This window comes from Rana temporaria, chromosome 2, assembly GCF_905171775.1.
Source record: "Rana temporaria chromosome 2, aRanTem1.1, whole genome shotgun sequence".
Taxonomy (NCBI): Eukaryota; Metazoa; Chordata; class Amphibia; order Anura; family Ranidae; genus Rana; species Rana temporaria.
The window spans coordinates 132,586,475-132,602,610 of record NC_053490.1 but is presented as its reverse complement, the minus strand read 5'-3'; the positions used below and the strand labels follow the sequence as shown (position 1 = coordinate 132,602,610).

General features: G+C 41.2%; 1 protein-coding gene across 2 annotated transcripts in view; it reads right to left on the bottom strand.

Moving 5' to 3' along the window:
- Positions 1-6,572: 6,572 nt before the first annotated feature.
- DGKA (diacylglycerol kinase alpha) overlaps positions 6,573-16,136 on the bottom strand; it is a 275,733-nt gene continuing 266,169 nt past the window's right edge. For both annotated transcript variants that reach the window (XM_040341070.1, XM_040341071.1), the window contains 4 exons: positions 13,178-13,370; positions 11,347-11,467; positions 8,531-8,591; positions 6,573-7,636 (listed from right to left, as the gene is read on the bottom strand). In XM_040341070.1, the coding sequence (XP_040197004.1) occupies positions 7,556-7,636; positions 8,531-8,591; positions 11,347-11,467; positions 13,178-13,370 (456 nt within the window). In that variant the 3' untranslated portion in view covers positions 6,573-7,555. The remainder of the gene's footprint in view (positions 7,637-8,530; positions 8,592-11,346; positions 11,468-13,177; positions 13,371-16,136) is intronic.

Below are 16,136 nucleotides of genomic sequence, written 5' to 3'. Positions count from 1 at the left end.
CCCCCCCCCCCCCCCCCCCCATTTGTTTTATTCAACACCACCATAATGCAATGTTGGCATTGGCACTACATAACATACAAATCTAAAGGAGATATTGTATAGTATATGGTAAGCTTTATAGACTTCAGGATGCCGGTCTCCAGTTTTTCAATACTACAGCTCTGCTCCACATAGCATAGATGGTTCATTGGCAGAGTGATAAGATAATGGTCTAAGATGGGTAAGGTTATAAAAAAAAATAAAAAAAAAAATTGAAGGCTGTGTATTTAGGGAGAGTGGTGGTCGCATTGTATTAGAAAAGCTTGCACCTGCCGAGGTCGGTAAAAATTGTCAAACACTACAGATATGTGCAAAGTTTACGTCCACTTTAAGTGTGTGTGTGTGTTAGATATATATCAATCTGAAATGTAGGAAAACTGTATATTTGGTCTTTAAAAATCCAACAGGAAGAGGTGAGGACACTTGCACAATGCCACAGCAAGTGTACACAGCCAACAGCTCCAGCGCAGCAATATTTACTAAGGGCTTGGGTAGATTAAACCAGGTTGCAATTCCTCCATTAAGTGATTGGTGGCAAGTGTTCCTAAAATGTGTGACTCTTAAAGCGGTAGATTGCAAGAATTCTCTCTTCCTCTGAGCACATAAGGGTTGCTTTACTGAGGGCTGTTAACACCACATGCTGTGGGGGATTTTCCCTTGCAAAACTGTATTCAAAAATATTGAAAGAGCATGCAGAAATGGATATGAAGTACATTTATGTAGTGTGGGCACATTTTGTGCATTTATATTGGTGCGGAAGTGTAAAGGAGCCTATCCACCTATAGCTTAACCAATAAATTCAATTGACCACTATGATGGGCTGCTTTACTGACCAGTAGGTGTGCTGTATGTATTAAAGCCCAGTGTGCCTGCAAATGATGCACTTCTATTCCTGGGTGTCTATGCTTGCTCTTCTATTGTATTTAGGAAAGGAGCCAGGCTCACTTATGGACTTCAAATATGTCGGGCTTCACATCAACTTTTTGTGGGGGTGATGGAATTGGTAGCTTGCACAAATAAGATGATGCTAGTATGCCTCAGTGTCCTTGTAACTTCATGTAAAGGAAACTATTTTCTAAATGTTGCTAAATATTTTCATGCCTGGGGGGGGGGGGGGGGGGAGAATGAAAACCTATACAGCTATATCCAAAGAATGGTTAGGTTGTAATACATTATGTTTTGGCTATGCTTAACCACTTTCATGTAACTATATTTTCTAATAGTATATGGTTGTGGTTCTGAAAGAAAGCAGACAGTAGTTTGAGAAAATGTAGACAAGCTAATGTAGATGGTGCTGCTAAAGAGGTGGCAGTGAAAATTTAAAACTAAATTCCAGGCAGCTATAAAACATGATTAAATCCAGTATAGATTTATTTATGTTAAATAAGGGGGTCCTTGAGGCAGTGCAGCTTCTACATGTGCAACTAACTTTCTTTTTCATTATGCAAATTATAAGCTAGTGCCATTTTGGGTCTTTGTTTTGAAGGCTAGCTGGTGAGGTGCTCTAGAAACTTTTTTTTTTTTTTTATGCGCTGTGCAAACCCTTTGTGTATTTTTTTTTTTTTCTTCTCTCGTAAAGCTAGTTATAAATTGGTTGCCATTTTTGTACAGCATCGTTGGTTAAAGTCAACAGCGTCCTTTAAAGTGACAGGGTAGTGGGATCAAACATGCCATCCTACTATACACCAACTTATAGTAGGTGCTATTTACCTCCAGTTTTATCTATGAACTGGAGGTAATTTTTGTTGTATTTGGTGCAGCAATGGTACCATTTTCATAAAAGAGGCACTATTAAAAACTACCTCAATCTGCCCATTTCATTAAAGCTCCCAAAAAATGGTAGCAGAACATTTTGAAGAAAAAAGTGGGGCATATATAATTTTAATTCCCTTAAATGTGTGCAGGAAGTACACAATAGGGGCCCCACCCATACCAAAATTACTTTAGTAGGTGAGCTGTAAATGAAATCTCTCCTATGTATCATGAAGCATTAGAGGGCATGTGCATGCAAGAAGAGTTCAACAAATTGCAAGCTACTAAGTGTTAAATCATACCAACCAAATATGCCCAAGACATGTTAATGATTATGGCTTTCGACAGTAACTGCAAAAATCTTTGGGTTACCATAAGTATGGTCAGATATTTAATGTCTGCTCAAGGAGTCTGCTGGTATTATGCAATCATTATTTCAGCAGATGTAGGTTTTGGGTTACTTATGAAAAGGTGGGTGTAATCTTTACAAATATGGGTGTAATCTTTACAAATATGAAGGAGATTGGACAGATGACTTCAACTGAAAAGGGCTTTGTATCAGATATCTCCTATCTTTTTTTTAACAGGACTGTTGATTCTTCCACTGCTGACCTCTCCATCTGAAAAAGCTGGTTGACAAGCTGATCCAATGGTGTCAATACTGTTTGAGTCACTGACCCAGAACAAGTAGGCAGTTTTCACTAGTACATCCATGGATGTAGACTTGTTCTAGATATTTAAAGTATTGGAGCCAGGTAACTTGCATTTACGGCAATGGTTTAACAATTTGGTGTATAAGCTACAACTGCAGAACCCATCAGGCATAACATTATGATCACTGACCGGTAACAAGGTAAACATTGATCTTGTAACAATGGCATCTGAAAGTGGGTGGGAAGTGATGTTATATGCTGATGACACTTTACTCATGTTAGGAGATACTGACACTTCCCTGCAGGAGCCCATGACAACCTATAATGAAATTTGGTACCCCTTCTGGCTTGCATATCAATTGGTCAAAATCTGCTTTACTACTGTTAGATGGGGATGCCACACAATCGGTGGCCTCTTCATGTCCAATACCTATTAACATCTTTCAAGTACCTAGGGATCCTGGTTACCTCAAACCCACAGGATTTAAACATCTCGTTCCTTTTAAGGTTTAGGGAAAGGGTCAAAACGTGGTAATCTTGATATAAATGATTCTCATGCCACAACTCCTTTACTATCTTCACAATGCCCCAGTGGTCGTCCCCTTAAAAGTCTTTAGAATAGTGAACTCTATCTTCCGTACTTTGATTTGGAAGGATAGACCACCTATGATCAAGCTAGATCATCTCCAAAGACAATGGATTGGCACTACCCCAACCGTGGTTGTATTACTTGGCTGCACACCTGCAACACCTTATTGGAATTTTCAGGACTGATCAAAAGCCCACACACAAGCCAGCTGGTTCATCCCAGGCAATCATGCTATTCACCACAGGTAGGGGTCCCATTCTGATGGCACAGGAAGCTCTAGCTTTTGCTAAGCCGTATAAAAAGTAGCCAACATACAATCTCATCCAAAAGGTGTGGAATAAGTGCTAATACATTCAGTAGGTTGATGGATACACTGAGTATAGTCATTTGGTTTAATGATATCTACACTGAGTTGGCCAAGCTGCAGGCTGGGGCCAGGTGGAAATCCTATGGGATTATGCACCTCAAGCACATATTTTGCAACGGAGTGCTCCAGACTTTGCATTGCAGGCAGAATATAAGCTTCTGACTGCAATGCAATTTCTATTACTCGCAGCTCCAGCATTTATTTTTCAGTTATTCCATACTTTTACAGTCCTTCTTGGGGCAGCATCCTCTGAAGGTGTGGGAGAGTGATGTAGGCCAGATGGATGGGAAGAAATGGGAGGAGATATTTCCTACAGTAGGCATCTGTTCACTGAATGTAGCTCAGGGTGTTCTATAGACTGCAGCTGATGAATTTCCACAAAGTGTAAATGTGACCATGGCGACCTTATTCACCCATTATGGCGCTGCACCAAATAACATACCTATTGGGCAGGAGTGGTGAATACTGTCAGTATTTAAAGTATCTTTACCTTTGGAACCGAGAGCTTGCCTACTGGAAGAATATGAATGGGAGATGTACACTAGGGAGGCCATTCATAGAGTAATTTTCCACACCAGGAAACTGATCATGGTACATTGGAAATCAGAGCATCCCCCAACATTAAGGGAATGGATTCATAATATCGGAGAACTGCTACATATGGAGATAATAAGCTACCAGCATAGGGGAAGTATGCGTAAATTTGGGAGTTTATGGGCTCCATGGTTGGATACACTGGGCTTGCCCCCCCCATGGACTGGTTCATGGACAGACTTCTGGGAATGAATGTGGGGTAAGAAACAGTATAGATAAACAAACAGAAAAAAGGAATTATATGTTGTGGTTTGTTGTTGTTTACTACAGCACGTTCTTGCGCTATGCATGTTTTGCTATGTACTTCAATGTAACACTGAAAATTACTGTATGCCAATAATCTTTCAATAAAACTTTTTTGTTGGATTAAAAAAAGAAAGAGTGTGGGATATATTAGGTAGCAAGTGAATATATTGTCCCTGAAGTTGATGTGTTGAAAACATAAAAAATAGGTAAGAATTTGAATGACTTTGACAAGGCCTAAATGTAATGGCTGGACTACTGGGTCTAAAAATCCCCAAAACCGCAGTTCTTGTGGAATGTTCCTAGTCTGAAGAGGTCAGAAACTACCAAAAGTGGTCCAAAGAAGAAAAGCCGGTGAACTGTCGACAGGGTCATGGGCAATCAATGCTCATTGATGCACATGGAGAGCAAAAGCTGGCCTAAGACGTCAAATCTGATAGAATAGCTACTGTAGCTCAGATTGCTGAAAAAGATAATGCTGGCTCCGAAAGCAAGGTATCGGAAGACACAGGTTCATCAGTTTGTTGCTTATAGCAGTGGTCATCAACCTTGTCCTGCAGGGCCCACTAACAGGCCAGGTTTGCAAGATAACTGAAATACATCACAGCTGATATCATTTGCTCCTCAGTGATTGCAGTATTCTAGACTGCATCTCCCCAAGGTAATACATAAAACCTGGCCTGTTAGTGGGCCCTGCAGGACAGGGTTGATGACCACTGGCTTATAGGGCTGCGTAGCCACAGGGTGCCTGTGCTGATCTGTAACCACAGCCAAAAGCACCTACAATGGGCGCATGAGCATCAGAACTAGACCACAGAGCAATGGAAGAAGGTGGTCTGGTCCGATAAATTCAAGAATGGTTTGAGGAACACAAGGACAAGTTCAAGAAATCCAGATCAATTGAGCATCCGTGGGATGTGCTAAAAAAAAACAAAAAAAAAAAAACAAAACAAGGAGGGCCCCCACCTCACAACTTATGGTATTTAAAGAATCTTCTACTGTCAGCTTGGTGCCAGATATACCACAGCATAGCTTCAGAAGTTTAATGGAGTCCATGCCTCAAAGGGGTATGGTGGTCATAATGTTATAGCTGATTGGTGTATATGTTTCATGGTACAGGTTTAAAGTAGATGTTTTTTATTCTGTTTTTGGATAAAACAGGGTGTTAGAATTTCTGTCACTGTTGTACTGATGTCTGTCTGAATTAGAAGGATTCACATTCTGTTCTGATGACTGGTGCCATCTAGGACAAGAAGTGATAAAAAATATCCCCAACAGGAACAAAGGGCCAGATCCACAAATAACCTGCGTAACTTAAATCTCCGATTTAAGTTACACCGCCGCAAAATTTCTACCTAAGTGCCCGATCCACAAAGCACTTACCTTGAAATTTGCGGCGGTGTAACTTAAATGTGTCCGGCGCAAGGCGTGCCGAATCTAATGGGGCGAGTCCCATTTAAATTAGGCGCGCTCCCGCGCCGGACGTACTGCGCATGCTCCGTCGGGTAACTAACCCGACGTGCATTGCGCTAACAGACGTCGCTCCGACGTCATTTGCTTAGACGTTAACATAAATGGCGTCCAGCGCCATTCACGGACGTCTTACGCAAACGACGTAGAGTTTAAAATTTTGACGCGGGAACGACGGCCATACTTAATAGGGCTTAGTCAAATAGGACTTAGCCCTATTTTTACTTGACGTAAACGACGTAGATTTAGCGCGACGGGCCCGTCGGAACATTCGTGGATCGCCATAAGTGTTCATTTGCATATTCTAGGCCGGCCGCAATGGCCTCGCCACCTAGCGGCCGGCCTAGAATTGCATCCTTAAGATCCGACAGTGTAATTCAATTACACATGTCGGATCTTCTGCCTATCTATGGTAAACGGATTCTGTGGATCAGTTCCATAGATAGAAACAGGGATACGACGGCGTATCCCTTTTGTGGATAACCCCCAAAGTCAGCAATAAAAACACTTTAGGGGTAATGGTTAGAGCCTTCTACTCCACTTTAGTCACTGGGACAGGAGTTAAGTAACACCGGGACAGAGTAATTTGATAGAGAAATGGGGAACAAATCTGCGCAACGGCGGCACATACAACAAACAACTTGACAAAGGTTTTAACCTTTCCCTAATCATGTAGACTAGCTTTGGAAGGTGCAAGCTCCAAATCTGTCATCCTGAACCTGACTTCATTAACTACTGAGCCACTGGAACAGGCATCACGTGGCACATCCTGCACCTTTTGTACACATATCAGCAATGACATCATCCAGGTCATTCATGTTAACATTTTCCGTTAGGAGGTAAGGTAATAACAGACAAACACATCTTTTGGAGATTCCCTTGTGAAGCACTGTCTAATAACCACAAAGATTTTATTCATTTATTTTAAATTAGACCCTAAATCAGAGTAATCTCAGCCATGGTTTATAATCATTCCCAATTTATGCTTCATAAGTTAAAAAAAAATAGACAAAATACATAAATAAAAACAGTGCAGTGTGATCCGATCTCCCATGTGGTTCGTACCCATGTTAACTGCAAAAGAAGATCATGAGTCTTGTTCTGCATGAGCTGTTGTACTGCATACTGCACCTATGGAACATAGGGCAAAGCAACTTGTGTACCATCCTGTACAGATGTGGGCAGTCCCCCCCCCCACCACTCCTCCTCCTCTCCAACACAAGCATGACTTGGGAGCCTCAGATTACATCTTCGCTTCAAAAGTGAAAGGGGGTCAGTCTGTCATATTCTGAGCATTCTCTGTATAGACAAGTTTTTTGTGCTAATCCAGTCATCTTTTCTAACAATAGTCTAAAGATACTGGATTCTGTAAACATAAGAATTACAAACCAAAAGGACTTTTTTGGCGGCGGAAGTGGCACAAAATGAAATAAAATATGGAAAATATACTCTTCTATTTACTATAGGCGCTATAGTAACACGATTATCTGTACAACAGGTTTTAAGAGCAAAGCATACGTGTGCAGAGAGAATATTTTACAGGTCTCTAAGGATAACATATATTCTATTGTCATTATTATATGACCGCATATAAGGCTTTCGTAGAACAGGAAACTGGCACTCTGCTTATATATTGGACACGTGTTCTAAAATAAGTGACAGCCCAGCTGTTACCCAAACTACTGTAAAGCACTGCAGATGGCAATGGGGTTTTCTGTATATGGGCTGAGACAGCAGCACAGTTAGAGCAAGAGTAATAGGAAGGGATGGGGTTATGCTGATAGTCCATTGACTTCTGATGGCAGAAGGAGTCATCGTCATCACGATAAGGAATGTCCACCCTAGATATTATTTAAGAGAAAAAAAGCTTGAAGAGCGTGGTGGGGGTGCCAGCATCATTGGAGCCTGATTCTTGTGTGTGATTTTAATCTGGAAGACAGAATTATAATGATCATTCATAGTTAGGTTTAAAAAAAGACACAAGTCCATCTAGTTCAATCAATAAAAAAGAAAAAAAAATCATACACTCCCATATACATAATCCTTTACCCACAGTTGATCAAGAGGAAGGCGAAAAACCCCAGCAGAGCATGATCCAATTTGCTACAGCAGGTTAAAGAATTCCTTCCTGATCCCCTGAGAGGCAATCGGATTTTCCCCGGATCAACTTCACCTATAAAATGTTAGTACTCAGTAATATTATGTACATTTAGGAAAGAATCCAGGCCTTTTTTTTTTTAAAGCAATCTACTGAGCTGGACAGAATCAGCTCTTGAAGGAGTCTATTCCACATCTCTTACTGTGATGAAACCTTTCCGTATTTGGAGATTAAATCTCTTTTCCTCTAGACATAAAGAGTGCCCCCTTGTCCTCTGTGGTCCTCTAATCTTTTCTCATAGCTGAGCTCCTCCATGCATCTTATCAGTTTGGTTGCCCTTCTCTGCACTTTCTCCAGTCCCCCGATATCCTTTTTTGAGAACTGGGGCCCAAAACTGAACTGCATATTCCAGATGAGGTCTTACTAATGATTTGTACAGGGGCAAAATGATATCTCTCTCTCTGGAGTCCATACCTCTCTTTATACGAGAATTCAGAATTCACATAAGCAAGTCACCATTTGAACACAGGGTAGCTACTGTTTTTAATGGGGCTAGTTCAATGGCTTGCATTAATTTGCATTATAGAAAAAAGTTCTTGACATTTTTTTTTTTAGCCTTTGAGATTGTAAGCTCCATGAACAGGGCCCTCCTATTCCTGCTGTATTGAACGGTATTGTAGTTGTACTATCTCCCCTCTACATTGTAAACATGTATGAGTTATTACCGTGCAGGGAGGCTGCATCCAGGGTTCCCCATCAATCTGCATTGGAAGTGGCTTTGTGGTTCTGCATAAAAATAAAGTTTACATTTTATATGTCATACAATGTCAGCCCAGCTAAACTGTATAATTTATTTGTTCAATTTTTCAGAGACTTAGTAATTAAGAATAAAATGATGATAATATACAGTATTTTTCTTCAAATAGGAGGAATATTTAATAACGGTCAGTTCCTTACCTTATAAATAAGAGCTTTTGTAGTCTAACCTCACATATTGCACATCTTTTATTCAAGACAAAATGGACGTTAATTTGGGGACAAATATTTTTATTGACTAGGTTTTAATTAGGAAGAGATATTTAAAAAAAACTAAAAAGTAATAGTCATCCCCAGAAAATGACCACAAAATATAATTGACAAAACCTTTTGACTAAAAGGCAATGTAGTCACCCAAATATGGGAATTTAGGAGCAGGATGCATTTCTAGCAGGACCATCAGGTATTGCTCAATAACTTCAGAAGAACTCAGAGCCTAGGTTCACACTGACTCAGCTGACTTCAGCTGAACTCGCACAATTTCAAACCGGAAATGCAGTCCGACTTAAAGTGCAGCTCCTCTGGAGTCCAGCGCCGTCGGCAGCAGTAGATGAGCAATCGCTTGTCACTCTGCTGCCCCCACCACTATCCTCGGTGAGGGAACCAGGAAGTGAAGCATTGCGGCTTCACTGCCCGGTTCCCTACGGCGCATGTGCGAGTCGCGCTGCGCCATGCTCACTGGTTCCCGCTGTGTTCTGGGACCTGAGTGTTTCCCAGAACACAACGGGGGGGACGGGATCTGACGTTCTGTGTGGCCGGAAGTGGGTGCAAATACCTGTCTTAGACAGGTATCTGCACCCCCCTGAAAGGTGTCAAATGTGACACCGGAGGGGGGGGAGGGTTCCGGTGAGTGGAAGTTCCACTTTAGGGTGAAGCTCCGCTTTAAGGGGCGATTTGAGAGACATCTCTTTGGGTTTCTGCACAGATGTCTACTCAATTCGCCCCCAAAGTCGCCAAAAGTAGTGCCTTTGGGAATCGGTGCGTCGCACTGATTTGAACGGTGTCATTGGCGACAAAAGCTGCTGATTTGACATGTCAAATCGCATGCCAAATCGTCCCGATGTGAACGTGGGCTTAAAGTGATTGTAAAGGCAGAAGGTTTTTTGTCTTAATGCATTTAGATAAAAACCCTTTTGTGTGTCTCAGCTCTCCTAATATTTACTTGAGCCCCCTCTCTATCCAGTGATGTTGCAGGAGAAACTTGGGTGCCCAGTACTCTACCTCCTCATTGGCTAGGACAGCAGCGGAGTGCCATTGGCTCCTGCTGCTGTCAAAGTCAGTGAGCCAATAAGTGTCTGAATGGACACACAGAGCTGTGGCTCGGCTCAAGTGTCCCCATAGAAAACTGTTTGCTGTGGGGTCACGCAACAGGAAGGAGGATTCAGGAGCACCCGAGAAGAGGAGGATTTGGGCTGCTCTGTGCAAAATAATTACACAGAGCAGGTAAGTATAAGATGTTTGTTATTTTTAAGCAACACAATAGAATAAATAAAATCATTTATCACTTTTTTTATAGGTAATGTGGATTAGGCAAGTTGAGATCTGATCCAGACCTGCAAAATGTCACTTATAAGAGTGATCTGTTGCTCATGATATGAAGATATCTGCTGTAGCTCACGGGCTGATGTCACAGGCGATATCCAAATACATTCTCTGTATATACAAATTAGAATCGTATTTGCACAACACAGCATTCTTATTAAGTGCTTTGTAGCAGGATCCCAATATTTTTATTTCTTTTTTTGTAATTCCTTTATTTTGCAAAGGGTCAAGTAGGATACAAACAATGACCAGATACAGTACTTGTAGTCATAGCGTCTCAATACAATCTTGAGTGTAAACGACAGACAAAAACTGCCAAAGCATTAATTAGAAGAAAAAGACAGCCAACAAAACAGTCCAATACCACCCAAGATTCAACAGCTGGGCTAGGGGTGAAGCTGGGTTCCAGCAATAACACCTGCTGTAATCCCATAATCATTATGCTGGTCAATGTACAGCCATGAATGACATTGCTCACAGTATTCTGCGGTGATCTTGGTATAACAGTGAGGTTCTGTGTAGGGTGGGGAGGGGAGCACTGGTATCACACACTTCTGATTGCACCCCCAGTATGAAGTATGAAAGTTTTGGAGCTCCTCCTATTGCTCTGATATACATGTCACATGAACAGAGCTGTAGGAGGAGCCTGGGAACTTTTCTAATGTTACAACAAGGTGCCTAGATAAGAAACCCAAAAGCTTCAAAAATAGTTGTTCCTGTTTGCCGTAAGGCCAAGGCATAGGCATATGGGTTTTAGAGTTTTTTAAACACTTTACTTTAATGGAAAGGGAGATAATGCCCAGCACATTGCAATCCTGTGGGGCCTAACCTAAATGTATGAAATCCCACCACACTGAAAATCCTAGAACAAAAGCAGTAGCACAGTAAGGACATTGTCTTGGGCAGAAACGGTGGAAAAACAGCAGTTATAGCACTAACCAGGGACAATTCCAATATTAAATAAAAATATAGAGATGCCTGTCAGAAGTAAGTGCCCCCTGGCATTACAGAAAAAAGCGAAGATTACTATATAAACACAAAATGGATCCTTTAGTTGCCAACTGCCAGCGTTATCACCAATATGTTATACTCAATTACCGACATGCAATATATAATAAATATATATATATATATATATATATTTATATTAGAACAGTATAGAGTCAAAGTTATAAATACTCACCGAATAGTAAGGTCTGAGCATTTGGCCAGTCGTTTTCTTGCACTTTTTAGTCCAGTGTAAATTTGTCCCATCTCCATGGCCCCCTCAAGCCCCACCACTTCTAGCCTCTTATCACTGAGGTCTGTGGAAATAAAAGCAGCAAAAAGCTAAACCAACAATGTATTCTTCTGGTCTAAATGGACACATGACTGCCACCCAATTACAAAGTCAAATTCCAGTTGGACTAAAACTGCAGCTCCAAGGAGAAATGCTAAAAAAGTCCTTATAACACTGGAAATTTTTACATCAAATTTCGATTTAGTTTTAGCCATAGTCTTGACTAAAATACCATTTTAGTTTTAATTAGTGGCGGTCCATCCATTAGGGGTGCCCGAGCACCACCCTCTCTATACACGGCCACCACCCCCTATTCATGCTCTATCCATAGCCGCTGCCTCCCCCTATTCATGCATCCGACCCCTTTCAGGACGCCTAAATTACAGCGGCGGGGTGTTTATTTGAAGCAAATGATTAGAGTTAGAGGCTCTAATAGGCTTTAAAATAGGGTGGGCTTGTGACGCAGAGCATTGCGCCAAGAGCCCACCTAGGTGTTACAACAGTGAATGAATATTCGCTGTTGCAACACCGATCCTCCTCCCAGCCAATCGGAAAGCAGGTCTGATACCTGTCATCCAATTGGCTGAAAGGACAGGCGATCCTATTGGATGCCTATTAGGAGGGGAAGAGATGCACAGCAGAAATTTAAAGGGCAGAAAACACAGGAGCCGCTACCCCGATGCAGCCGAATGTCCGCCAATCCCCCGATCCCCGCCGCTCCTGGATGTCCACCGATCCCCACCGCTCCTTAATGTCTGTCGCTGCCCGATCCCCGCCGATCCTTGATGTCAACCGCTGCCCAATCCCCGCCACTGCCTGCCGCCTCGATTGGGTATACTCCTGGAGTAAATATCTAATAATATGTTATTATTTATGTTATTAAGGTTTGAACTTTCGCTATAGACACAGATTTAGCCCTTCGTCATATATAACGTCTTTATAAATAAAACCAAGTTTCATAAACAAACAACAATATTTGCTTGACAAACAGAAGTACAAGTTTAAAATAGAAAAAAAAACTGTAATGTCGTTGTACATATTATCTGAATATATCACCAACATTACATTTTAGGAAAAAATATAAGAAAAGCCTTTTTCCTACTTATTCCTATGTGGTAGTGCAGTGTTTATTTTGGTGTCAATATTTAAATTGGTTTTAGTCAGTCTTTTGACTAAAATTCCATTTTAGTTTTAGTCATAGTTCAGTCAAATTTCAGAGAAAAATATTTTCGTTGATGAATTTAACAGTGCCTCATACTGGACTGCATATTGATAGAGGAGGTTTAGTAAAAACCTCTACTTTTCTTTCAATAAAGACTTCCTTTTAATCCTCCCACATTTTTTCCTATTTTGAATCAGAAGCACCAACTAAAACAATTCTATCCTTTAGACCAGGGGTCTCCAAACATTCTAAACAAAGGGCCGGTTTATTGTCCTTCAGACTCTTGGAGGGCCGGAAGAATAGTGTCTCGTATCAGTGGGAGGGATAGTGCCCCAAGGGCCGGATAAAGGCAAGCAAAGGGCCACATCCGGCCCTCGGGCCGCAGTTTGAAGACCACTGTTTTAGACCTTTTTAAGCAGTCCTGCTTTAATCATGACCACTGAATGATATATTGTAAGAGATTCTTTCAACTTGATACCATCTTCCCGAGTACAAAATTGGAGAGACCAACATGGTTATCCTACCCTCTAATAAGTACTATATCTTGGGCACAATTTAGGCCCTCTGTCTCACCTTGAACACATGACTTTAAGGCTTCAGGATCAGTGATGGCCTCTGGTAAGTTCTGACATGAAGCGTTTCGAGCTTCTCCCAAAGGTTTCCTTGTCTCTCCCCACAGGTTGGAGCCACCATGCATGCTTGGAATGTTAATGACAGCAATGCCTTCTAAAGACACAGAACTGAGATCCAAAGGGGAGCCACAGCACTTAAACAGATACAAACATAAGTAAGAGTTAAAAAAAATACACTAAATGTACAATAGTATTACTATTATTCAAGATTATCTAAAGACATTAACATTTGTTTTTTTCTGCTGGTGAAGTAGATTAGCCATGATCTGCGATGAGGCCAATACCTTATAAGGATTTTTCAATAAAAATAAAACTATACTCACCTCTACTCCAGCGATGCAGCATCTACAAGCTCCCTCGCCAGCAGCCGACCATCTTGATTAACTTGGGCCTGGATGACGCAACTCTTGCATAAGCACCGGAGTTCTTTCATCTCGGAAGATGCTGAAATTGTACACTGAGCTGTTCATGTGCAGCTCTGTGTACACTGAGAGCAAGCAGGTAAGAATTCTTTAATGCAGAAGAGACCTAATAATAAGCCTGTCTGTTTGCTAATTTTTATTATGTGAATAAAGATCCACTTTAAGAGCCATGGAGATTTTTTTCTACCCCTCTTCACTATACTGGAATGTGGGGAGGTAATGCAATCTCATCAGCTCAGCAATCCACAGTGCATGTTTTACAGGTAACATCAGGAGCACATGTGTGGAGATACGTATGTTAGCAATGAAAACTTGTGATTTGTTTGGTTATCCACAGAACATAAGCTGGCGATTGGGCCTGAAAATAGGTTTGAAAAACAGTACTATGGTAAATTTTTACTAATGTCAAGCATTGTTTTTACTAAAGATAATTTTTCTTAAAGTGATTGTAAAGTCATTGAATCCATATATTTGAAACAGAAATGAATACAAAGAAACACTGTGGAATGTTTTGAGTGGAGACGTAGAAGAATGCCTGTGCAATTCATGCCATTATATACCATGCTACAGGAATCCCTACTATGTGTAAAGCTGGCCATATAACAGTATATAGTACAGTAACGAACAAACGTTCGTATAAACATTTTCAATAACTTCAAAAACAACATACAAAAGACTTTCCGGTTCACACTAGGGCGACACGACTTCCAGCGCGACTTTCAGAGGCGACTCCGACACGACTTGAACATGAACCACAGGGCGATCTGGGGCGATTTACAACACGACTTGAAGTCGTCTCCAGGACAGGAGACTTTCCAGTGGCCAATAAAACAACAATCAGCTCTGGGAGAGGGAGGGGGAGGGAGAGGTTTGCCTGAGAAATGTATGTTATCTTCCTGGAAAGTAGCTTCAGATAAGACAGTGATCCGACTTCTGAGGCGACTTCCATTGAAATCAATGGGTACAAATCGCCTACAAGTCGGATTGAAGTAGTACAGGAACCTTTTCTGAAGTCGGATCGCCTTGAGTCGTGTGTATTAACACCGCTCCCATTCACTTCCATTGTTTTTCTCTACAGCACGACTTGGGACGACTTGAGGCGACATGAAGTCGGATAGCAAGTCGCCCCAGTGTGAACCGGCTCTCACAAATTTTGTTTGTTTTTAACATTCAATTTGGGAACAAACAAACTCTACTGAATGAAAAGCACATACGCTGTTAGAAGTTAACTCATTCGGGGAAAAATGTTCAATCTTTATTCTTTAATTAATTTTTTCATCACTGCTGTAGAAAATTACCATTAATTTGTCCCCACTAATAATTAGAATGTCAAACGAACATTCTTAAAACAAAACATTTCAACCGATAGTGTACTAATGTATGGCCAACTTGTAAGCGTAAGGCCCCGACAACTACCATTTTACCTGTTAAGCCCTGTACACACGATCGGATATCTGATGGAATCTAATCCGATGGATTTTTTCGTTGGATATCCGATGAAGCTGACTTTCATCAGTCTTGCCTACACACCGACTGCATCCAACGCGGTGACGTAAAACACTACGACGTGCTGAGAAAAATGAAGTTCAATGCTTCCGAGCATGCGTCGACTTGATTCTGAGCATGTGTGGATTTTTGACCGATGGATTTCCACACAGACGATTGTTTTTTTTTCTATCGGGTTTTTATCCATAGGAACATTTTAAAACATGTTATATTTTTTTCACCGATGGAAAAAAAAACGATGGGGCCCACAGGATCGGTTTGTTCGATGAAAACGGTCCATTGGTCTGTTTTCATAAGACAAACCAATCGTGTGTACAGGGCTTAAGTGTTGCACTGGTTTCCATCTGGCAGGATGTCATTATGTAAAAATACCAGAAAAAGGTTGAGAACTCACACTAAATATAACCAGGAATGTACTGTATAGTGACAATGTATAACAAAAGCATAGAAACAAAATCAATCTGGAAATGCAAATAGGTAAGGAAGTGCAAAGCACAACCAGAAAACCACATGGAAAGAGGGTAAGACAAATGACCAAGTTAGGCATGGTACAGGACAGGATCATTCACAAGGGGCTTAAAGTGGAGTTCCACCCATAAATATAACATTACATTAGTAGTTTTAAAAAAATGTCATTAGTCCTTTAAGAATTTTTTTTTTTAGATGCCTTCAAAGTGTTGTTGCTAGGCAGAATAGTTAATCTTCCCTCTTCCTGCACCCAGGTGCTTAAGCTTCACCGCACAGACTCCTGGGAATGTAGTGGGTGTAACTTTCCAGGAGTCTGTGCACTCCCCAGTCTCGAAGAATCATGTGACTTGGACAGTACAGGTGCTGAAACCTGATCTGAAACCTATTACACTGCTTGTGCAGCACTGAGCATGTGCGAGATCTGCAAGACTGAAATCCAGGAAGTCATACAGTCTGGCTTCATGATGCCCACACTTAAGATGGCCCCAGTCAATTTCTATTTTA